This window comes from Chiloscyllium punctatum, chromosome 13, assembly GCF_047496795.1.
Source record: "Chiloscyllium punctatum isolate Juve2018m chromosome 13, sChiPun1.3, whole genome shotgun sequence".
Lineage (NCBI taxonomy): Eukaryota > Metazoa > Chordata > Chondrichthyes > Orectolobiformes > Hemiscylliidae > Chiloscyllium > Chiloscyllium punctatum.
The window spans coordinates 90,041,201-90,066,902 of NC_092751.1; the positions used below are offsets into that span (position 1 = coordinate 90,041,201).

Genomic DNA, 25,702 nt, shown 5'->3' on the forward strand with positions numbered 1-25,702 from the left:
AGTCCAAACATGGGCCTTGCTAAATGGCCCATGGTGTTCAGGGATGTGTATGTTAGGTGCATTAGTTTGGGGAATGGGTTACTCTTCAGAGGGTGAGTGTGGACTTGTTGAGCCACACTGTTTCCACACTGGAGAGGGAGAGGGAGAGAGAGAGAATTGTCTAAATACATAGGCTATTTGAAACCAGGATTTTTTGTTTCAATGGCGTTCAGGGTGTAAAGTTTCTAATTTCAGTAAGTGTTGAATAACGCAATGGCAGAAACTAAACCTCTTCCAAAATGAAATGACTGTGAAACCTATACATCAGTCATCTCAAAGAAAATCTAGTAATCCACATACAGTCAGCAAAAAGATTACTACCCCATTGCTTTACAAGCCTGTTATAAACAATGGTGCATGTAAAGGATATCAGGAAGGATCTTGTAGTAGAAGCAATATAAAGAATGAAAGATCCCAGCAGCAAAGGTGCCAAGGTACATCGGATTCGGTAACCTGGGACAGGGAAAAGAAAGACATAAAGACAGAGTTAAGCTGTACACCTGATCTCAAATTCTCAACACTCCTGCTCCCCACAACCTTGAGGCACAACAGCAATATCTTTGTCTGTGCTTTTTTTAATTAAAAAAAGTGAGAAATAACCCTCAGGCCAGGACACAGGGTCTGAAATCTGACCACCTTTCATACTAACTTTGACAGGCCACTGCCTTTAGGCAGAAACTTGACAGCCTGCCTTTATTTTAGGAGAATCGTATGCATTTTCACATCGTATTGCACAATAATGAACGAGTATGACAATCCATTTACTGTGAAACCAGGCAAAATTGAAAATAAATAAAACGAAAAAAAATTGCCTGATTTTAATTTTTCTCTGAAGACAAAGTACCTTCAAGAAAATACTGTCCCTGTTATAGTCCAGAAAGTCAGGTCAAGGTGATATTGGAATAAATTTATACTTAAATTTATATTTATTTCCAATAGAAAATTACAAGCATTTGATCCTTAAGCCAAGAAAGCAGCTTCATTATCTCCTTTTTTTTCATTATCTCCTTTTTTTGTGCATAAGTCTTAATTAATACCCTTGACATGCAATTGTACATCAATTGTGCTAATTAACTAAGTGTCAAAAACTGTGGTGCTGGAAAAGCACAGCAAGCCAGGCAGCATCTCAGAAGCAGGAGAGTTCAACATTTTGGGCATAAGTCTTTCACCAGGAATGAACAATTAACTACTTGCTATTGGGTCAAATGATCTACACAGTAAGCTGCTTACTTGCAATTTAGTGTCGTAGAATTGCACAGCATGGAAACTGATCCTCGGTCCAACTTATCCATGCTGACCAAATATCCCAAATTAATCTAGTCCCATTTGCCAGCACTTGGTCCATATCCCTCTAAACCTTTCCTATTCATGTACCCATCTGAATGCCTTCTAAATATTATCATTTGATCATTGCTTTAGCATAACTAAGATGGTGGTTGGTTTGCCTTAACAGGAAGAGGGAAGCTGTGCCAAAATGCTTCCAAAATGCAGGTCAGAAAGCCCAAGGAGTGAGTGAGTGAGTAAGTGACTTTAAGGGTGTGTGAAAAGCAGTGTGCCCAACTGATGATGCATGTGTGTTTTGTGCAAGACCTTGCACATGCGTGGAGTGGTGGTTAGGTTAAGCTTGGCTGTGAGGCATCTGCACTGGAATGTCTTCGCAAACTCTCCAACAATGACAATGGTCAGAGTGAGGGTTTAACAGGGGCTGAAGAACTAAAACTGGCCATGAAGGAGGGAAATACAAGTGTTGCGCCTTCTGTGGAGCAGTGGGCTCAGCGCTGCCATCAATGGCAAAACAGAAGTGGTGCAGCACTACAGGAATCTCAACGCCATATCCAAAACAGAAAACAATGACATTTTAATCGGTTCAAGATCTTTCAGCAGCATTTCATGAAATGGTTCTGCAGTCATTACTATTCTCAGATTCTCCACAGGGATGTGGAAAGCAGAATGCCACCCACTATTTCACGTTGCTAAATGCACTGGGCAGTACCCAAACACTAAACAGGCTCTGTGTGGAATTCCTTGATTCCAGTCATTGATGGTTGGGAGAGGAGCTGCAGGACAATGGGCTGGGAAAGAGAATGAGAACAATAGGTAGACATACCGACAGCTGATCTTGCTCCTGATCACCATCTGCTGGCTACTTCTGGAAAGTACAGACCACGAGAAAGAACATTCCATTCTACTTTACACCCGTCTTGGGTTCAAGTAGCTAAATTCCCCATCATTGCCCTGAGATGTCCAGGAATTTAGATTAGATTAGATTTCCTACAGTGTTGAAGATTCATTCTGGGAAAAGGCAGGCTATTGTATCTGCTTCGACTTCAAATTCTCACCCCCTCACCACCCCCACCCCGCTACCCCTAACCTTAAATCTATATCCCCTACAATTTGATATTGAAAATGAATTGCGTGTTTTATTTGCGTCCAGTGCAGTTTAGATGCCAATCTGGCCTGACACAGAAATTCAGTATTTACTGCATGGGGTTGCAACACTTTTAGTGTCAGTTTGACAACTTTAATTCTGCGAATATTCTGCTTTACTGCAGAATTAATTTGATGCACATCACACTATTCCCAATAATCTGGCTCAGTGTGTTATATTACTCAATAAATCAAACCCATTGTGCAGTTTTCACATGAATGGGCCAATGGGCTGAGAAGTGGCACTTGGAGTTTAATTGAGATAAATGAGAGGTGCTGCATTTTGGGAAAGCAAATCTTAGCAGGACTTATACACTTATTGGTAAGGTCCTAGGGAGTGTTGCTGAACAAAGAGACCTTGGACTGCAGGTTCATAGCTCCTTGAAAGTGGAGTCACAGGAAGCTGTGCCAGAGGAAGTGGTGGAGGCTGGTACAACTGCAACATTTAGAAGGCATTTGGATGTGTATATGAGTAGTAAGGGTTTGAAGGGATATGGGCCGAGTGCTGGCAGGTGGGACTAGTTTGGGTTGGGATATCTGGTCGACATGGACGGGTTGGACCAAAGAGTCGGTTTCCATGCTGTGCAACTCTATGACTAATTCACTTCTTTCAAGTGACCCGCTACTGCACTTCCTCTGTTTTGCCAATAGTGGCAGTACTAAGCCCAACAATCCATACACAGCTCAACACTTTTGGGCGGTCGTATGCCCCTTTCCATAGTTTCATTGTACTTTTTGCAAGCTGCTTAGTGCGCTTCCACCGTGTAAGAAATTATGTTGGCAGATCACAAGAGAAGGAGTGAAAATTCTGAGATTCCTTTCCAGTCTCTCAGAGAGTCTACGCTACCGGTTTCCAATCCAGCAGCAACGGAGATTCTAACAGAGGCTAGAAAGCATTCAGCAGGAGCAAATTACTGCAGGATTACTCTTCGGAGGGTCAGTGTGGACTTGTTGGGCCGAAGGGCCTGTTTCCACACTGTCGGAAATCAAATCGAATGCTGGAATCTGTACTGAAAGTAAAAAATGCAGTGGGTCAGACAGCATTCATGGAGAGAAAGCAAACTAACGTTTCAAGTCTAGATGAATTTTCACGTCAACTCTGATGAAGGGTCATCTAGACTCAAAATGTTAGCTTACTTTCACTCGGTCGAAGGCATTCTGCTGTGAGCCTACACATGGCTAGATAGGTCATTGAGAAATCGCCATGGTGACCAGTGCTGAATTGAGATGATGATAGAAATAAAATAAATAATTCCAAGTGTAATTCTGAAATCACAGAATCCATACAGTATGGAAGCAGGCCATTCAGCCCATCAAGTCTGTACTGCCCCTGCAAAGAGCATCTCCACCCAGACCCCACACTGCTACCCTATACCTGCAATCTTGCATTACCCATGGCCAATCCACCTGACCTGCACATCTTGGGACTGTGGGAGGAAGCCCATGCAGACATGGGGAGAATGTACAAATAACACGCAGGCAGTGGCCTGGGGCTGCAAACGAACCCAGGTCCCTGGCGCTGTGAGACAGCAGTGCTAACCGATGGCCAACCATGCTGCCCTATCATTAAAAAAATGAATTATAAAATTATAAACATTTCAATATGCAAATAATTATAACCTGTCAAAATGCAGATCTCCTTAATTAAAGAATAGAGGGGAAAGGTCTCCTGCTCTTTATCTTTCATATTAAATCCACAGTTCATTAAGTCAAATGATTAGATTTTGAGTCATTTATCTTTGTTTTTAAACCAGCACCTTATGAACTGGCACTTATGATAAACTGGCAAAAAGTATACAACTCAAACACCACAACCTACTGCAGTGTCCAAGTATTAATGCTGTAAATAAAGTATAACACTACTGTGTACCCCTGCATCTCTATTAAATACTGTTTGATTTTATATTGATTTTAGGTATGTTGATATTTTTACATAGATTTTTTTGAAGGAGGTTGATCTCTCAATGCTTCACTTGCTCAGGGTTTACTGGGATTATGCATTACCTCTTGATTATCTGCAATATTTGATCCTGGTCTCATAATAAAAATGTTAATAAAAGGTTTGCTGTACTATTTATGAACTTTAGGAACTAGGTGATCAAATGGTCTCATGAATTATTTGTTCTGTAGCCATTCATTTGTGGGACTCTGACCCTGCTCTTTAATTCCACCCCACAGTTATTTTCATGTAGTCATGGTCACTAGTACCAGTGGTCATGGGAGATGGCATTCAAGAACCAAAACAAGTTTTATGGGCCAGATGCTAGGTGTTGCATTCTGGATGCAATTCGATTGGTCAAACTACCAATCTTGAAGCAAGACACACTTTATTCATACACTATAGTTAAAATACAACAAAAGAATGAAGAAATTGGAAAAACTTAACTCAATTGGAAAACTTAACAGAATAACAGATGACTTCACTACTGAACAGTAACTGTTCCAATATAGTAACATCTCATGTACACACCCTTGGCAAAGGCAAATTCAGTAAAATTGATTGTCTCACAGGCAATTCTCCAGACCAGGAGAAAAATAAACCCATCAAGACAGAGTATTAGGGAGAGATGTAGTGTAGCTTCCAAATCCAGCTTCAAGACCCCAGCAACTGCTACTGAAAACCTAAAACTAAAATTCCTGGTTCTGTGGGAGCTTGACCCCAATCATTCAGGCTGCTTCTATTGTTCCAACTTTAAAAAAAGACCCAAGGCCTCACAACCGGTTTACTTTATTGGATTCAAACAGACAGCTCGAAACCTCTGTCTTCAAACCTCTCTTCAACAAAAAAAAAGGGACAAAATACCACCTCTTAAAGCAAAAGTATTGTCACACAAGCCCAGAAAAAAGGTTTTCCTACCTGGAAAGGTGAGAAATACGGTGATACTGGAAAAAAACTGTTCTGCCAAGGACGGCGAAAGCGATGAGACTGAAAACTCCCCCATATTCCCCGAGATAACTCGCGATAAGGAAGACAACTGCACTCAGGACTCCTGGGAGTAGCAGACAGCTGTAGTACAGTCCTAAAAGTCAAAGGATGAAAAGGCCAGCATTATTACCTTTTCTTGAGTATTGCAACATAGCAAGAGGCCATTTAGTGCAAGGTGCCTAAGCTAGCAGGAGGTATGGCAACATCACAATGTGTTCCTAGTCGAACTACTAATTGTGAACTAATAACTCAGCAATACAGGTTCAGGTCACACTTTGGCAGCTGGGGACAAATAAATTAAACCTGAAACTTAAAAAAGCAAAATGAATGTGGATTGTGTCAATGACCCATCTTGGTTCACTATCCTTTAGGGAAGGAAATAGATTCCTTACAGTGTGGAAGCAGGCCATTCAGCCCACCGAATATGCATTGACCCTCCGAAGAGCATCCTATCCAAATCCAATCCCCTACTTTATCCCCTTTTCCCCTTGCATTTCCCGGTGGAAGGAAACCAGAGACACAGGGAGAATGTGCAAACTTCACACAGGAGCAGTCCATTGTATCTGCACCAACCAAAAATAAAGAACCAAACTGCCATCCTTACCTGGTCTGGCCTACTCATGACTCTAGACCTACAGCAACGTGGTTGATTCCCAACTAACTACCCTTTCAGAATAACATTCCCCAATCATTACAACAGAAAATATGCTTTCCCACCCCCACAGCACACTTCTTATAGATTCAAAAGTTCCTTTTCAACCTGCTGTATTTTCTACCTATCGTTGCTCCACCAGTGGCAACTGAGAAAGCTGCAGTACTTTGAAGTAATTCACTTAAGGTGCTTTGACATTACACAAGGTAAGGGACGGACTACTGTCCCCGCACCAAGAGGATTCGGGATTGTCACATCAGGTTCCAGTACAGGAATCCCAATCCACCTAACCTACACTAAGGGCGAATGTTCAGTCAGACACTTCCAAAGGAGAAAGTGAGGACTGCAGATGCGGGAGATCACAGTCGAGAGTATGGTGCTGGAAAAGCACAGCAGGTCAGGCAGCATCCGAGGAGCAGGAGAGTCGATGTTTTGGGCAAGAGCCCTTCATTAGGACCTGCTTTTCCAGCACCCCACTCGCAACTTCCAAAGGAGCTCAGAGGGAGAACTAGTCAGCACACATTGGTGGCCCAGGTAGAGGAGAAGATAGATTATTCCAAGAATCTTCTTTGTTTTTCAGGTAACATTGTTCCATCAGTGTGGAGGGATGTGGTATTGCATCGTGAGGAGTGATCAGTGTGATAGAAACTAAACAGAACACCCTCTCACAGTCACTCGTACAGCAACAGGCACTGGGATTTAACGCTCTTCATTATAAGAATGGCTTGGAGAAAATTTAGCATGAGCAGGCTCTACCTCTTCATTCTCTTTCCAAGACTAGACATTAAAGGTCTTTCTGTGGTTAGATTTTCCTGGAATAGTCACCAGAGACTGTAGCTCTTGGGCTGTGGCTCCATGCAAGCATGGCCCCCGACATTTTTTTTTTAAAAAGTTCACAGGATGTGGGTGTCTCTAACTAGGCTAACATTCACTGCCCATCCCTAATTACCCAGAGGACAGTTAAGAGTCAACCAAAAGAGAAAATGCTGGAAAATCTCAGCAGGTCTGGCAGCATCTGTAAGGAGAGGAAACAGCTGACGTTTTGAGTCTAACTGACCCTTTGTCAAAGCTTTGACAAATGGTCAGTTAGACTCAAAACGTCAGCTCTTTTCTCTCCTTACAGATGCTGCCAGACCTGCTGAGATTTTCCAGCATTTTCTCTTTTGGTTTCAGATTCCAGCATCTGCGGTAATTTGTTTTTATTAAGAGTCAACCACATTGCTCTGGGTCTGGAGTCACATATAGACGGGTAAGGACAGCAGATCCCTTGTCTGATTTAAGAATTACGATTCTTAACTGAAGACTTTTACTGAATTAAAATTTTACCATCTGCCATCGTGGATCTGAACCTGGGAGCTAGGGAGATGACTCCAAGTCTTGGTATTAACAGTTTAGTGATAGTACCATAGAGTCATACAGTAAGGAAACAGACTCTTTGGTCCAAACCATCCACACTGACCAGATATCTTAACCCTAATCTAGTCCCATTTTCCAGCACTTGGCCCATATCCCTCTAAACCCTTCCTATTCACATACCCATTCAAATGCCTTTTAAATGTTGTTTTTGTACCAGCCTCCACCACTTCCTCTGGCAGTTCATTCCATACACATACCACCCTCCAGGTTTGCCCTTTATTGCCCCTTAGGTCTCTTTTATATCTTTCCCCTCTCACCTTAAACTCATGTCCTCTAGTTCTGGACACCCCCACCCCAGGGAAAAGATCTTGTCTACTCACCTTATCCATGCCCCTCATGATTTTATAAACGTCTATAAAGCTCACCACTCAGCCTCCAATGCTCCAGGGAAAACAGTGCCAGCCTATTCAGCCTCTCCCTCTAGCTCAAATCATCCAACCCTGGCAACATCCTTGTAAACCACTAGACTATCAATTCCCCACCTACAGGCACTACCACACTTACTGCTGGAAAATATCAGAATAATTGCTAAGTTGGTCTGATTGTCCACATCATTCCTCAGTCGAGTCCTGGGAAGGGCCTCGAATCTGGATCTTCTGCCTCAGAGACTGCACAAGGCATCCCCATTGAAATAAGCACAATATTCATTACATACTAACGTTACCTCAGCTTTCTCTCCACTGCCAGACCTGCTGAGTTTTGCCAGCTATTTGTTTTTGTTTATAATCATTGTCAAATGAATCTAACTCCTGCTCTGCAGAGCTCTGAAAGCTGGTGATTTGTTGTCATCACCAAAGCATTTCTTACACTCTATTCGTAAAGAGTCAAACCAACTTTCGTCACTGCAGTTACCAATTGGTTCCTTGGGCTTTCCAGTTGGTGATTCCTCACTGAACTTGTTCAGAAGTTTTGTTACCTCCTGGTGTCTGCAAGAAACACATATTGATCATTGAGATAATCAACCCATTTTTCGTTTTGACATAAAAGTTTTCCACTTTACAAGTTGCTGTGCTACTACCTTAACTGATCACGGGGGACAGGTTTTCTGATATACTCGAACTGAAGACAAAGCATCATTACATGCTAGGACTCTGGTGGTACAGTGGTAGTGCTCCTACCTCAGGGTTCACATCCAAATGCCTTTAAGATTTATTCTGTCCTGTTTCAAGGGGGTAAACCTAGTGTAGAGATGTTTTCTCTTCAGAATGCAGAGTAAACAGCTTTCTGATTTTTAAAAAGTGGACAAAAGATTGAGTGGAGTCAGGCTCACACAGATGGAGAGTTTGGGGTTTGGGAATTGAAGCTGCTAGATACAGCTCTCTCTCTACTGCTGCAAAAGCTCGAGTTCTGTCTCTGCTACTAGATGCTGTCGGTGTTCGTTCTCCTGACCTGGAGGAGACAGCCAATCAGGGAAATCGGTTTTGCTGAATTCGCCTTTGCCAAGGGTGTGTTTATGAGATGCTGCTACATTAGAACAGCTGAGGAATAGTAGTTTATTTTGTTAAGTATTCCAAGTTAAAGTTTTGTCAAGAGCTTTGGTTTGTATTTTAACTGTGGTGTAAATAAAATGTGTTTAGCTTGAACCTAAATAGTTTGACCAGTTGAATCACGTCTGGAACACAGTACCTTACACTCACCTTTAAATGAGATAAAGATTAGAGTCTAAGCTCTGTTCTTGACATATTTTGAGGGGGTTTGGTCTGGTTCGGTTCATAACATGGGGAGATATGTTGTAACAAGTCTGAATGTGTGGATTTAAAAGGTTCTATGATCGCTAGTTTGGTTATTTGTGACATTACAGATTGATTCCAACTCTTTCCAGAATAATTTATCAACATCTTATCACCTCTTTCCAATCTCCCTATTGCCAGCTCCATAAGATCACTTCTTTAGGAGTGAGGGTGTTTCCAGTGACAAAGGGTTTTGGGCAGGGTATAAAACTGGTGATTTCTTTTCCCCCGTACCCATATCGGAAATGGAACAACATCCTTGCTTTGGGGGCAAGGCCTTTTTGGGAAGGAGAAATCCATTGATCCGATCGTGAACGTGAAAGCTACAAATTCGGGAAACCCAGGGCGGTGATGGAATACTCTCAGCTCAGAAATGAGAAACACTCAATGAAAAAACAATGGAAGGTAAGAGTAGACTTTATGGTTCAGAGTTTGTCAGCTGCTGTCAGGTACACAGACAAGCAAGTGGTCCATGGATTAGTTTGAGAATCATTTCTCTTTTCCCCGGAGTTAAATTGACACCACTACTGCTATTCTAATACAATCAAGGAAATAGATTCTTGCACATTTCCCTCCCATGACAGTAAATAAGCTGATGACAGACACTGGAAGCTACCTTTCCTGTTTGACTGGCCTTTGAGGGTAACTCTGGTGACAAGCTACAAATTAGAAGAATTACAGCAAATGTTGTTTTCACCAGCACCTTATCAACCGGCCCATGCTTAATAAACCAGCAAAGATTGTACACCTCAAATACCGGGACGTTTACTGTATTATTCTGTTCAATTATTCTAGTTTGTTTAATTTATTTACCTCAATATAAACACACTTTATACTCAATTGAATGGCCACATGAAATTACAGCAGTTGATTCAATTTCAAGTCAATTTCTGCTCAAATATCGGGATATCCGAGTTAGTTTAAGGTGTGAGTGAGAAGACTCTCTGCTGGTAAGAGGCAAAGTTGATTATTTAGGTGATTTATGTTGGAAATAAAGTGTAACAGCAATGTGTATACTTTATGTTTTAAATACTTAGTGTGCATTATCACATTGTTTATGCGGACCTCCTGATGGATGGGAACATTTGATCAACCACTATACTGGTCCCAATAGTGCTGGTTATTAAAAGGTTTACTGTAAAACTTAATGAAGCCTTTCAGTGACTTTTGTTCAATAAACTATCAGGGAAGTACTCGTCAACTCAGTGTTCTTCCCAATTTACAGAACCTGGGACAGCTAGGAAGCTGAATGAAGGGATGTTAGACTGAGCCAGTAACACGCTCTGATTCCATCTGATTCTTCCCAGCTCCTTCCATCAGGCACATCTCTTCCTATCCTCCAGCATATCCCTCCATATCACCTGGAATTAAACAGAACGGAATGGAGACTATTTCCAGCTTTGTCAGTACTGTGTGAAGGCGTTTCTGTTCACTCTGACATTAAGGCTATTTAATGTTCTCAAAATTAAATGAACATATTAAAATTAATGCTGGACACTGTTCATGAAAAAAAATTGTGTATCTAATTAATGTAGAATTACAGAAGAATCATGTTTCTGGGTTCCTTGGTACTCAGTGGTCTTTCAGACCACATCAAAGTAGATATCAGTAATGGCAGTGACATTACCTGCATTAGGCTGTGTGTTCAAGGCTCATTGTAGTGATTAGAGTCCCGAATGTCTGGCTAACCCTTCGATGTGGTACCGAGAGAGTGCTGCACTGTCAGAATGAACTAACCTAATGTATTGTCTCTCCTCTAAGATGGGTACTATGCAGAAAATAGTCGAGTGCTCACTTAGCATTTCCACAGCACTCACCCATTCACCGACGTCAGTAAATAGATTATCAAGTTACGTATCTCACTGATGCTAGCAGGATCTCAGTTTTCCCAAATTAACTACTGCAATATGCATAATGGCAAGGGCTACCTCATTGGATTCCAAACAGTTTAGGATATTCTGAGGGGACAACAGGCATTTGGAGGAATAAGACTAGGCCATTTTGGTCCCTCAGGCCTGCTCTGCCATTTCGTATGGTTATGACTAACCAAACAATTCAGTGCCTTTATCCACATTACTTCCAAAACCCGCTATGACATGAGTAATCAGAAAATCGATCAATCTCTACCCTGAACGTACTCAAAGATGAGCTTCCACATTAATCAGGGATACAGCATTTCGAAGATTCTTAACCCTCCATGTAAAAGCGAAACTTGTCCTTATCTCAATCCTAAATGGCATCGCCCTTATTTTTAAACTGTATCAAAAGCAGAAATTGCTGGAAAAGCTCAGCAGGTCGGGCAGCATCTGTGGAGAAAAATCAGAGATAACCTTTCTGGTCATGTGATCCTCCCTGTGTCCCCTGGGTCCAGACTCCACAGCTAGGGCAAACTCAGATCTACCCTGGCCACCCCTTCAATTATTTTGTGGGATTCGATGAGATCAATAGAATGATAAATCCGAGCACTGCCTTTGTTAATGTTGCTTCAACTCTTGAATAATTAGTTTGATTACCTTCTGTCTTGTGGATTTGTTTCTCACTTCAGAATTTGCTTTCTCCTATTTCTCACAATCATTTCTTTGAGCTGTGTTACAATCACTAAAATATTAGACAGAGTCAAGTCAGCAACATGCTAAATTAATGTCACCAGGCAGCTTCAGCGTCAGGCAGCACTTGGAAGAGAAAAGATGTGCTTTTCATATTGCCCCCTGCATAAGCACTAGACTTTAAACCAATGAAGTTATTTTTAAAAGTGTTCTCACTTGTTGGGAGGTAGGGAATGTAGCAGCTTATTTGTACTGGGCAAACTCCCACAAACAACAAGGTGATCGTAACCAGGCAAGGAGGACTGCAGATGCTGGAGACCAGAGTCGGAAGTGTGGCACTGGAAAAACACAGCAGATCAGGCAGCAGCTGAGGAGCAGGAGAGTCCACGTTTTGGGAATCATCAGGAATTCCTGATAAAGGGCTTATGCCTGAAACTTCGACTCTCCAGCTCCTCGGATGCTGCCTGATCTGCTGTGCTTTCCCAGCAGCAGCTCTTCCATCATAACCAGGCAGTCTGGTTTGTGCAGTGTTGATCTGATGGTAGACATCGGCCAGGCCAGCTCCATCATGCTCTTTCATAGAGATCGAGCCCTGGTCCCTGGCGCTGTGAGGCAGCAGGGCTAACCACGGAGCCACTGTGAAGCACTGCTCCTCTTCAATGTAGTGCTGTGGGATCTTTAACATCCACTCAGGTAGACAGATGGGGACTCGAATTAACATCTCACCCAAAAAGGCCCTCTTGTGACGTTGTGCTGGTGCCCCTACTTCAGAGCCGGGAGGCTTGCTTCAAGTCCCACCTGCTCCAGAGGTGTGCAATAACATCTCTGAACAGCTCAGTTAGAAAAGTAGGTTAGATTAAAAAAGAAACACTTCAGCCAAAAGACAGCACTTTTGTCAGTGTGGCACTCCCTCAGTGCTGGACTGCAATATTGATGTAGACTTCCATGCTCAAGAGTCAAAACATGTGTGGAGCTGGAAAAGCACAGCTGGTCAGGCAGCATCTGAGGAGCAGGAGTGTCGACATTTCGAGAAAAAGCTCTTCATCAGGCATTCCTGATGAAGAGCTTATGCTCGAAATGTCGACTCTCCTGCTCCTCGGATGCTGCCTGACCAGCTGTGCTTTTCCAGCAACACACTCTTTCACTTTGATCTCCAGCATCTGCAGTCCTCACTTTCTGTGCTCAAGTCCTGGGGAGTGGGAGTTGAACCCAGAATCTCTCAATTCAGAGGCAAACGTGCTAGGAACAGGGCCATTGCTGACTGGACTGTGTTCAGATCAGGAGTTGGCACAATGCTGTGTCTTTAGGACTAGCCGCGTGGCGAGACAATAAAAGGCGAGTGCCACTTCTGCCCCTTTCCAGACAGGACAATGGCACGCGATTTTCCCCAGAAGAGCTCAGGCATTGGGAACGCTCACGAAGCCACGACCAACCTGTGAGTCTTGCCTTGCTTGGCAAGTTCCAGCGGGGTCAGCCCGTCCTTGTTCCGCAGCTGGAGGAGAGAGAAGCCAGCCTCCATCGTCAGCAGCCAGCAAATGGCGGCCGAACCCGTCTGAGCCGCTACGTGCATGGGAACCATCCCCCACATGTCCGCCGCATCGACCCGGCACTTCTAGGCGAGAAAAGGCAGGTTCATTAACGCAGGGTGCAAGAAGAGAAATTGCTGGAAAAGTTCAGCAGGTCCGGGGAGTGAAAACTCCTCCGATCTGGGGAATTGTTAACTGAGCTTTCCCTCCACAGGTGCTGCCCGACCAGCTGAGCTTTTCCAGCAATTTCTGGTTTTGTTTCGGTTTTCCAGAGTCAATGTTTATTAGCAGAGCAGACTGACAGTCATCATCTGGCCCCACCCCCACTTCAAAGCATCTTCCCTTCAGCCAGGAAATGATGCAACATAAGGAGAGATCGATTGTTCCTATGGCAGCTTTAAACCGCCTGGTTTTCCACGTTGCTTGGTTCTGTTCCAAGTTGAAAACCTTGTGCTATCACTCCAAGTGAAAGGGGAGGAGATGTTGGTGCAGTGGTAATATCACTAGTCTAGTATAAAAGCAAATTACTGCGGATGCTGGAGTCTGAAACCAAAAGAGAAAATGGTGGAAAATCTCAGCAGGTCTGGCACCATCTGTAAGGAGAGAAAAGAGCTGACGTTTTGAGTCTAATTGACCCTTTGTCAAAGCTTGGGAGAATGGGTTCAAATCTCTCCTCCTTCTCCACCCCCAATGGAGGACAGTGTTGATTAACAAGTCTGGAATTATAGAACTAGTCTCATTGAAGGTGATCGTGGCAACAACTATTGTCAATTGTTGGAAAAAATCAGCTCCCCACTTGGAGAGGGGATCTGCTCTCCTTGTGTGTTCTGGCCTACATGTGACTCCTGACTCTCAGTGACACCACAGACTTTTCAGAGCTCTCTCGGGTGACTGAGCAAGCCATTGACGTCCACTTTCCCACAAAACAATACTAGGGAAAAGAAAGGCACTAAAATCCACCCCCTTTCCATACACATTGTCCAATGAATGATCCAAACCAGGATATGTCCTCAAGATGATTGCTGACGTGCGACCTTTGACATTTAGCATCTGACCTCCAGATGGCCCCTTTGTTCAAATCTGTCTCTAATTTACCAGCTTCAACAGAACAAGGTCATTCAGTCCATTTCTGAAATGAATCATACCCTCTCTCACAACCTTGCTTCAACAATAAGCCCACTCTTAATGAGATGAGGAGGGGATCCTGTGGTAGTCTCGTTACCTCTGGATCAGAAAGCCCACCTTTCCCAGAGCTGTCCTGTAACATGCCTGAACAAATTTGTAGAAAAATATTTAAAAGACACAAGGCAGGGTCACTGGACCCGACCTGTTAATGCGAGTTTCTCTCCACGGATTCTGCCAGACCTGCTGAGCGTTTCAAGCAATTTCTGTTTTTGTTTCTAATTTCCAACATCCACAGCTCTTTCAGTTTATCGAAGACTTAAGGACATCGGTTACTGTGTAACCCTGAGCTTCCTAAGCCCTCTGTACAAATGTCATTCTCCCCTCTCCCTTACAGGCTACTTTTGATTAAAAGTGAGAATTTTTGAAAAACAGAAAGTAAGTTCTATATGAAAGCGACGTGCAAGAAATATCACTTCTCTTATGCATAGTTTGGTACAGCATGGAGAGAGACAGGCGAGACCAGGGCCCTGGTGAGACCACACCTGGAGTACTGTGCGCAGTTCTGGTCTCCAAATTTGAGGAAAGACATTCTGGCTATTGAGGGAGTGCAGCATAGGTTCACGAGGTTAATTCCTGGAATGGCGGGATTACCTTACACTGAAAGACTGAAGCCACTGGGCTTGTATATCCTTGAGTTTAGAAGACTGAGAGGGGATCTGATTGAGACATATAAGATTATGAAAGGATTGGACACTCTGGAGGCAGGAAACATGTTTCCGCTGGTGAGTGACGAACCAGAGGACACAGCTTAAAAATACAGGGTAGACCATTTAGGACAGAGATGAGGAGAAACTTCTTCACCCAGAGAGTGGTGGCTGTGTGGAATGCTCTGCCCCAGAGGGCAGTGGAGGCCCAGTCTCTGGATTCATTTAAGAAAGAGTTGGATAGAGCTCTCAAAGATAGTGGAATCAAGGGTTATGGAGACAAGGCAGGAAGAGGATACTGATTAGGAATGATCAGCCATGATCATATTGAATGGCGGTGCAGGCTCGAAGGGCTGAATGGCCTACTCCTGCACCTATTATCTATTGTCTAGGTCTGTCCAACTGTTCTACATCAGTGTTTATGCTCAATAAGAGACGTTTACTCTCTCTCTAAAGCTACCAACACGTTGTGAGCCTAACTTCCCTCTTCATTCTCTGAGGGAATAAGTTCAGCATTTCAGCTCTGGTCAGGGTCAAACACCATTTCTTCGGAGTTCCTTATTGGATTTCATTAGCGACTATAGTCTGCCTACAAACGATATCTTCACAACATCCACCTTATCAAGGGGGCTGGTAACTGCAGTTGTCTTGACAGTTGGTTTGTGAAACGGAATGACACCAACAGCGTGGTTTAGTTCCCACTCCAGCTGGAGGTTACCATGGAGGATCCCCCTTCTCAACCTCTCCCCTCACCTGAGGCAAGATGACCCTCGGGGTACCAAACCCAAATAAGCAGACACAAGTCCAGAGACTCTAGCCACATTACCATATATCAAAGGCATCTCAGAAATGACTTCCAGACTACTCTGACCCCTTGGCATCGTGGCAGCCCATAAACCTACCAAAACACTGAAGCTGTGGCTAATGAAACTAAAGAAACTTATACAAACAACCAGCAACACTAATATCATTTACAAATTACCATGCAAGGACTTTAACGAACACTACATCGGATAGACAGGCAGAAAACTAGCCACCGGAATACACGAACACCAACTGGCCACCAAAAGTCATGACTCACTATCACTAGTATCCTTACATACAGACGAGGACCACTTCGACTGGGGCAACACATCCATCCTAGGACAGGCTAAACTGAGACACACATGGGAATTTCCTCGAGGCCTGGTATTTAAACTGGAACTCCAACAATAAACACATTGATTTGGACTCCCATTTACCAACCTCTGAGAAAAAGAACCAGAAATGATATCACCCATCGTAACAGACACATAAATAGATCGCGTGACACAACACCAGCGCTTCACCGGAGGCTCACTGACGAGGTTACCTAGCACGGTGACAAACGTCTGAAGATGAACCTTCCAGCGCAGCGAGCAAACTTATAACCTGAACCAGCTTCAGTCGTTTCTCTCTAATGAGCAAACAGCCTTATGGACCTGGAGGACTTTGGCAATATCGCTTCTGCCTTATCAAAAGCTTCCAAAAGAAACACCTATCAGGTCAAACCTCATCTGTCTTATGGAGGTATGTAAAATCATGAGGGGTATAGATAGGGTTAACAGTAGGTATCTTTTGCCTAGGGGGGGGGGGTTTCAAGCCTCACGGGCACACTTTTAAGGTGAGAGGTAAAACATCCAAAAAAAGACACGAGGGGTAAATTCTTTTTCCCCACTCGAACCACCCTTGGTGTATTAACTTTGAGGCAATGCTGGAAGCGGGTACAGTTATAACATTTAAAAGACACTTCAATAAGTACATGAACAGGATATGTTTGGAGGGATATGGGCCAGGGGTAGGCTGGTGGCACTAGTTTAGTTTGGGATTATGGTCAGCATGGACTGGTTGGGCTGAAGGGTCTGTTTCCGTGCTGGATGACTCTGTCACCTTTATCTCCTTCGGGGATTCGAGATATGAGAAGAGCTGCCCCCTTTATGTTGGTAAAATGCCTCTTCCGCCATTAGAAGGATTGATCTATTGATTTTAAAATAAGCCCCATTACCTTAATATGCATTATTTAGCAACATATCTGGTCAATATAGACTCATCCAGGACAGAAATCATAGGTAGCAGTCTGGTGAAAAAGGATTGATCCAACATCCTCTGACCAACCTCATTCAGCAGTAAGTAACTTTATGATGATAGAGGTTAAAAGGTCAAAGGTTGTCAGGACCCAGAGCGAAACAAACCGGGGAGTCAATCAATAACAACTCTTACTGAGGTAAGTTAAGAGCCATTGTGACAGGACCAGCCTTGTCTGGTGTAGAGATACATAGGCAGATTGATGCACACTGTTTACATATGGAAACACACAGTGTAGATACAGACCGCAAGAGAATGAATTGCGGCGGCAAGGTGGCTCAGTGGTTAGCAGTACTGCCTCACAGTGCCAGGGACCCGGGTTCGATTCCAGCCTAGGGCAACTGTCAGTGTGTGAAGTTTGCACATTCCAGTGTCTGTGTGGGTTTCCTCCGGGTGCTCTGGGTTCCTCCCACAGTCTAAAGATGTGCAGGTCAGGTGGGTTAACCACAGGAAATACAGACTTACTGGGATAAAGCAGGGGGATGGTCTTCAGAGGATTGGTGTGATCTTGATAGGCCAAATGGCCCGCTTCAACACTGCAGGGATTCTATGAATTGGGAGGGAAGTAGAGGGATACAACAGTTACCAATGTGGGCCGAGATATCAGCCTGAAGTTGGCAAACTGCTACAAAACACCAACGCTACAAAAAATCAATGGGAAAGAGGGTCTGCCAATTGGGCCAAATTTCCAGCAGACGGCACTGGCATGATGGGCTGAATGGCCTCTTGCAATGAGAGATTTGATATCATAGCAAACCAAACAAAAAAAAAATCTATGAGATACAAGCTAAAACCAACCTCTCAGTACCTACTGGTGGGGATTCTGAAATACAGCTGTAGCTGAGGTGGAAAACCTCACAACTTTGAAAAGTATAGGTAACCCCTACTTTTCGAACTTTTGCTTTATGCCATCTTGCTTTTATGGAAGACCGATGTTACTATCTGTTTTTGGGAATCCAAAGAGGATTGGTGAAATTTTCCCCCATAAATCATGCATCTTCGATTTTACGCCATTTTCAGCTAAAGAGAGGTTTTCTAGGAACACTTTACCATTGGGTAGTGGGGTGGGTGGGGGGGGGGGGGGGGGGGGGGGGGGGGGGGGGGTGTGGAGGAATACCTGTACTTGGATAAGCTCTTGAACTGTGGATAACATTTAAGGGTAAGGGCCAAGTCTTGGAAGTGTAGATAAGTCAGTGCAGGCTGGATGGGCCAAAGGGCCTTTCTGTCTTGTACGAATCCACGGCACAGACCCACACTGCCCAACTTCCACAGGAGGTTCAGACCGAGCTCCTTCAGTCGGCTGTTCTTTGGTGGAAGGTTACTCACCCCAGCCCGCAGCAAGTATCTGATGACATCCTCGTTGCCGATGGAGGCTGCACTGTGCAGCGGTGTCTGCAGGAACCTGTCCGGCTCACGGAAATCAAACCGACCCATTTCTTCGAGGTAACGGATCGCGGCTCTGCGGGCAGAGAGAGTGCGGTCACCAGCTGAGGGGAGGGAGCAGGCACCGATCAACATGCGGGAAAGCGGCCATGCTAACCTTACATTCGCATAGCGCCTTTAACACGTCTGTTCAGTGGGCAACAGCAGACACAAAGGAGTAATCAGCATAGGGCTCTTGCTTTTTAAGGAGCATCTGTTTAAGTTCACTGGTGGGAAGTGGGTGTCACTGGGTGGGCCCAGCGTTTATTACCCATCCCCAGTTGCCCCTTGAGAAGGTGCGGGTGAGCTGCCTTCTTGAACCGCAGCAGTCCGAGTGTTGTAGATCGACCCACAGTGCCCTGATGGAGGGGGTTCCAGGATTGTGACCCAGCGATAGTGAAGGAACAGTGATAACACAGCAAGCCTTTTACAAACCCGCACCTGACAATGGGACCCAGGAGTGCGGCCGTTGGTCAAATATTCCAGATAATCATGAAGTAACACATAACCAGAGTAAACACTGACCGTGAGAGGCTTCGAGACATCAACATCGCTCAAGGAGTCTCCATAAAAACATCAACACACCTCCAAAGCCCAACGTAAAAGACACACAGTGACTAAGAGAAATACAATGCAGGGGTTTACAATCACTGTTATGCTTTATAGACAGTGGCTTAACGGTTAGCACAGATGCCACACGGTGCCAGGGTCCCGTGTTCGATTCCAGCCTCTCATGGCAGTCTGTCTGGAATTTGCCCGTTCTCCCCATGTCTGTGTGGGGGGGTTTCCTCCGGATGCTCCAGTTTCCTCACACAGCTCCAAGGTGATACAGATTAGGTGGACTGACAATGGGCATTGCAGGATTATGGGGATTGGATGGGTCTGGGTGGGCTGCTCTTTGGAGTGTCAGTGTGGACTCGATGGGCTGAATGACCTGCTCCCACACTGAAGAGATTTTAAATGATTTACATGATAAATACTCGATAGTTGAGGTATATAATTTGCGCCCCCTCAGAAGAGTGTTGGTTCAAACAAAATTTGCTGCATTTCCAAGTCAAGATGGTGAGTGGCTTGGAGGGAAAGTTGAAGGTGGTGGTGTTACTGTGTGCTCCCCCTGGTGTTACTAGGTGGAAGTGGTCATGGTTTTGGAAGGTGCAGCCTAAGGATGCCTGCAGTGTATCTTGTAGATGGTACACACTGCTGCGACTGAGCGTCGGTATTGAAGGGATGTGGCACCAATCAAGCGGGCTGCTTTATCCTGGATGGTGTCAGGTTTCTCCAGTGTTGTTAGAGTTACACCTATTCAGGTAAGTGGGGAGTACTCCATCACACTTGGACCTTGTAGGTGGTGGATAGGCTTTGGGGAGACTATGGGAAATTCCATGATTCTATGAGTAAGTAGATGAGTTACTCAGGAGGAAGTTCCAGACACAGGGAAGGGTGATGCCACGAACGACAGGAAATCAACAATGGGAATTCCTCCCCGATCCTGACCAGATAACACCACCCCAATCCATAATGGCGATATTGAAACGCCCCCCCGACATTGCTACTCCCTGGAATTTCCCCGCACACCCCATTCTGACACGCTAATGGGATAGAAGGGGCTGGAGGCTGGGTGGCCCCAGGTGAGCAAGATGGCCTGTGAATATCGATACTTACACACTGCCACCAGACACGGCCTGGTGAAGGGCTGTCTTCCCTTGGTAATCCAGTGCTGCCACATTCGCCCCTCTCTTCACCATTTGATCCATAATGCACAGCGCCCCACGCCTGCAGTGAGCAAGGAAGGAGGAGAGACCCTGGTTTGAGTCATTCTGCATGTACAGGTAAAAGTAAACCTACAATTACAAAAAAAAACAATAGGGGTGGAGAGTGGGAGGGAGGCAGGCTGGGGTAAAGGGGGAAGGGCAGGTCTGAGTGGAGGAAAGGACGGGGATAGAAGCTCTTCTTTCAAGTTCAGCATCTGACAGGGAAACCAAATGGAATGTTGTCCTGTATTTCAAAGGAAATGGAACTCAAAAGTCAGGAAGTTTTGCTGATACTACGTGAGGCACTGGTCAGACCACAGTCGCAATACTGTCAACAGTTTGGGCCCCTTATCTAAGGGTAGGCATACTGGCATTGAGGCAACCCAGAGAAGGTTCACTAGCCAGCTACCCGGGATGGAGAGAATGTCTGATTAGAAGTGGTTGAGTAGGTTGGGCCTATACTCATTGGAATATACAAGATTCTGAGAGAACTTGACAGGGGAGATATGGAAAGGTTGTTTTCCCCATGTCGGAGTGTCTCAGACCAGAGGATATAATCTCAGAATAAGGGGTTGCACATTTAAAACAGAGCCGAGAAGGAACCCTCCCCTCACAGGTTTAGGAACATGTTGTATTTTTACCACAGAGGGTGTTGAGGTCAGTTCATGAAGTATATTTTAGGCTGAAATAGACAGTTTGGGAATCAATGGTTAGGGGTGAAAGGCAGGAAAGTGGATTGGAGGATTATCAGATCCAGGATGGGACCATTCGTCACAGCAGATTCACTGCCAACGATAAGCCACTGCCCTTTGACCGCCGAGGACACTTAGCCACCACCCACTGACCACTGAAGACGATTCTGTAAATAAGCAGATGCGCCACCGATGATTAGCCACTGCCCTTTGACCGCCGAGCATATCTAACCTATATAAAATTGTATTTATATTGGTTAAGGTAGTATTTGTGTTGTTTCAGTAACAACTTATTTTCGTTACAGGACAGTTTTTTTTTGAAATGGTGAAGTCCTTGGTACCTAATCCCAGACCACAGTGTATCCACTGTGACTTTGAGCAGGCAGCTATCAGTGCCAGGAGAGAATGTTTTCCTGAAGTTAGAATTAGGGGCTGTTTCTTTCATTTGGCACAAAACATGCGTAGGTATATTGCTGCAGTTGGAGTAACTCAGCAGTACAACACTGATCCTGATTGTACTTTAAAAGCAAAAACGATGATAATTGCTTTGGCTTTTGTGCCACTTACTGACCTTGATACCTACGTAGAAGCACTTGCTGATTTTTGTGCCTCAACAACTACAACCAATACTAGATTGGTTTGAATTTAATTATATTGGACTCTACAATTGACGTGGCAATTATGAAGATTTTTAAAATATATTTCCTTTTTCTGGTTAAAGTTTGTAACTCATTTTTGTATATAAACCAACAAAATGATATTTATTTTATTTCTTTTTTTAAAATCAATATGTAGTACGTAGTTGTATAAATAAAAGGGATGGACAAGTATGAAAGAATTTGCAGTAGGGAAAATAATCACTACATATATATATTTCCAGTGGTGAATAGTCTCCAGAGGTCAAACGGCCCCAGTGGGGAAACGCTGGTGGAGAACTGATAGTGGCTAATTATTGGCGGCGAATCTGCCGTCGCGAATCGTCACCAACCCATCAGATTAGCCGTGATCTCCTTGAATGGCAGAGAAGACTCAATGGGCTGAATGCCCTACTTCTACTCCCAGGTTTATGGTCCCTTGGAATGGAGACCTAGAACAAGAAAATAGATCCTGGAGATTACAGGCAGACCATTCAGAAGTGAAGCACTTCTTCAAAGAGCACTGGTCATCTGGAACTCTTTGACAAAGACTTGGTGATGACAGAGGTCAGTTCTAAACTTTATCACAAAGTAGAACTACATTTTCTTTTTCAGCAAACCTGGTACAAGATGCGTAACAAAGGCAAGGAGATCAGGAGGAAGCAAGGTCAGCAGACGCTGGAGATCAGTCGAGAGTGGTGTTGCTGGAAAAAGCGCAGCAGGTCAGGCAGCACCTTTCCTGACGAAGGGCTCCGGCCCGAAACGTCGATCCTCTTGCTCCTCGGATGCTGCCTGACCTGCTGTGCTTTTCCAGCAACACACTCTTGATTCAAGATGCAGATCAGTCATGAGCGAACTGAACAGTGGAATAAGTTCTAAATGCCAAATGACCAACCACCTGCTTTTCTGTATGCATGTTCGTGGAAATAAAGAGTGCAAAGTTCTGATAAAGGTCTTTTATAGGCTATCTGAATTTAATTTAATACTTCATTTGTGACATTCCATCTTATGAACCTCCCCAAGGCAGAACCATTAGCAACATGAGCAAATACGGTCTTTTCCCTAGGGTGGGGGGGGGGGGGGGGGGGGAGAAGTCCAGAACTAGAGGGCATAGGTTTAGGGTGAGAGGGGGAAGATATAAAAGAGGCCTAAGGGGCAACGCTTTCACGCAGAGGGTGGTGTATGCATGGAATGAGCTGCCAGAGGAAGTGGTGGAAGCTGGTACAATTGCAACATTTAAAAGGCATCTGGATGGGCATATGGATAGGAAGGGTTTAGAGCGAAATGGGCCGGGTGCTGGGAAACAGGAATAGATTAGATTAGGATATCTGGTCAGCAAGAACGAGTTGGATTGAAGGGTCTGTTTCCATGCTGACATCTCTAGGACTCTAAATAGTCCTGTTAGTTGCCCTGGAAACAACTGGTGGCCATTTTGTCTGTCTGTCTTCAGATGTTATGTGGTTGACAGCCCCCTCTACAGGAATCCATACTCACCTACAGGCAAAATGAAAGGGTGTCTCTCCAGCATCATTGGGAATGTTGCTGTCTGCCCCATGTTCTAGTAGTAGGTAGGACAACGCCTTGTGGCCACGGTATGCTGCATGGTGAAGTGGAGTAAACCCATGCCAACCTTGAGAGACAGAGAGGAGTGGGAGAAACAGAGCATTACTGAATGCAACAATTACAGGACAATCAGTGCCAGCCAGAGAACACTCACCTCAGAGTAACAAGGTTCAAGTCCCTACTCCTAGGTGCAAGCATCATAATCAATGTGAGGTACTGAGGGAGTGCTGCATTATTGGAGGTGCCCAATATCTGATGCATGCTAAACAGAGGCACCCCCTAACTTTCTTAGTGGATGTAAAAAAAAATTCCACGTGGCACCAGTTTGAAGACCAGCAGCATATCCCTAACATTGCAGATAAAAGACTCTTTGATCATTAGCACTTTGCTGTCGGGGGGGGGGGGGGCGCCCAGTTTCCTATATTATAACAGTGACTATGTTTCAAAAAGTACATAATTGGCTGTGAAGTGCAATATCAATGCAAGCCCCTCTCTTTCAGGATGTGCAGAATCAATTTCCCCAGTCAATGTAAAAAGGACTTGTAATGAGAAAACAGAGAGTGTGTTAAATAACAGAATTGTCCTGATATCTCCATGTTTTGAGACAGGCTGCTGCTCTATTTTAATTGAGGGGAGATGGGGTAGAAAACAGCAACAAGTCAAGAGGCAGAAAAGGGCTTGTGAAGGAGGGGAAACTCTTCTGCAACAGTCTGTTTCTGGCATAAGATGTTTAGCTTATTAGCATACAGCACTGCCATCTCGTGGTGAAAACTGGATTTGCAAAACGAGGCACAAGATGTTTTAAAGATTAAAGATTTAAAATGCATCCACCAATTTAGAACATAGAAAATTACAACGCAGAACAGGTCCTTGACGTTGCACCAAAACATAGAGGGCCAAACATTTCTCTTTAATTCAAATTCATTTGATTTAGCTCACCTATTAACTTAGACTTTGAGTAGCAAAACACAAACTGTGCTTGAACTAAACTGTCCTGTGCAAACAAATGAACTTCAACATTTTGTGTTTAACATGATGTCTTAAAATAAGAAAACAGTGAATTACATTAATTGTAAAAGAGTCTGCCCTACAATGCTCCAGAGCCACACTGCTTCTTGAAGTCTGCCTCTTGTAGATATCCATTTTTCATTGCTCTGCCATTGGCATCCATGTCTTGAGCTACCTGCATTTTCAGCTCTGGATGTCCCTGCCAATACTTCCTTGTTTATCCCTCTTCCCTCCTTGAAGATGTTTCTTAAACACCTAAACCTTTTGACTGAGCCTTTGTTACTTGGCTCTACGAACATTTTGTTGAATAACAACTCCTGTCTTGCTGGAACATTTTCTTAAATACAAAATCATACAGAAAATGAAAGCGAAAGCGACATAACACATGCCCCAACTCTAAAAGGAAACACCATTAGTTCTTTTTCCTCTATACGAAGTCATAGAGCAGTTGAGTTCAGTTTAGATTCATGTTAATTTGCAACCATTTTAAATGATGCATTCATAACTCCCAGGAACATGGCAGACATTATTCAGTCATCTTACATCCATCCTCTTAGGTATTATATGGGCAGCACAGTGGCTCACATCGCCAGAGACCAGGGTTCAATTCCAGCCTTGGGCAAGTGTCAGTGTTTAATTTGCACATTCTCCCACATGTATGCATGGGTTTCTTCCAGGTGCTCTGGTTTCTTCCCACAGTCCAAAGATGTGCAGGTTAGGTGATTTGGCCATAGGAAATTGCCCAGAGTGTTCAGGGATATGTAGGTTAGGTGCATTAATCAGGGGTAAATGTAGAGTAGGGGAATGGGCCTGGGTGGGTTACTCTTTGGAGGATCAGTGTTGGGCTGAAGAGCCTGTTTCCACACTGTAGGGATTCTGATTCCCACAGCTACCTAGACTACACCTCCTCCCACCCTGCCCCCTGTAAAAACGCCATCCCATATTCCCAATTCCTTCGTCGCCGCCGCATCTGCTCCCAGGAGGACCACTTCCAATCCCAAACAACCCAGATGGCCTCCTTCTTCAAAGACTGCACTTTCCCCCCAGATGTGGTTGACGATGCTCTCCACCACATCTCCTCCACTTCCCGCTCCTCTGCCCTTGAGCCCCGCCCCTCCAATCGCCACCAGGACAGAACCCCACTGGTCCTCACCTACCACCCCACCAACCTCCATATACATCGTATTATCCGTCGTCATTTCCGCCACCTCCAAACGGACCCCACCACCAAGGATATATTTCCCTCCCCTCCCCTATCAGCGTTCCGAAAAGACCACTCCCTCCGTGACTCCCTTGTCAGGTCCACACCCCCCACCAAACCAACCTCCACTCCCGGCACCTTCCCCTGCAACCGCAAGAAATGCAAAACTTGCGCCCACACCTCCCCCTCACTTCCCTCCAAGGTCCCAAGGGATCCTTCCATATCTGCCACAAATT

The 25,702-nt window shown here is 44.5% G+C and overlaps 1 protein-coding gene across 1 annotated transcript in view; it reads right to left on the minus strand.

Annotated features, from left to right (window-relative positions):
* LOC140484636 (palmitoyltransferase ZDHHC17) overlaps positions 1-25,702 on the minus strand; it is a 37,022-nt gene that overhangs the window by 4,198 nt on the left and 7,122 nt on the right. Inside the window, exons 2-8 of the mRNA XM_072583188.1 lie at positions 23,189-23,324; positions 20,279-20,389; positions 18,521-18,653; positions 13,170-13,348; positions 8,313-8,386; positions 5,324-5,486; positions 410-492 (exon numbers count right to left, since the gene is read on the minus strand). Of these exons, the coding sequence (XP_072439289.1) occupies positions 410-492; positions 5,324-5,486; positions 8,313-8,386; positions 13,170-13,348; positions 18,521-18,653; positions 20,279-20,389; positions 23,189-23,324 (879 nt within the window). The remainder of the gene's footprint in view (positions 1-409; positions 493-5,323; positions 5,487-8,312; positions 8,387-13,169; positions 13,349-18,520; positions 18,654-20,278; positions 20,390-23,188; positions 23,325-25,702) is intronic.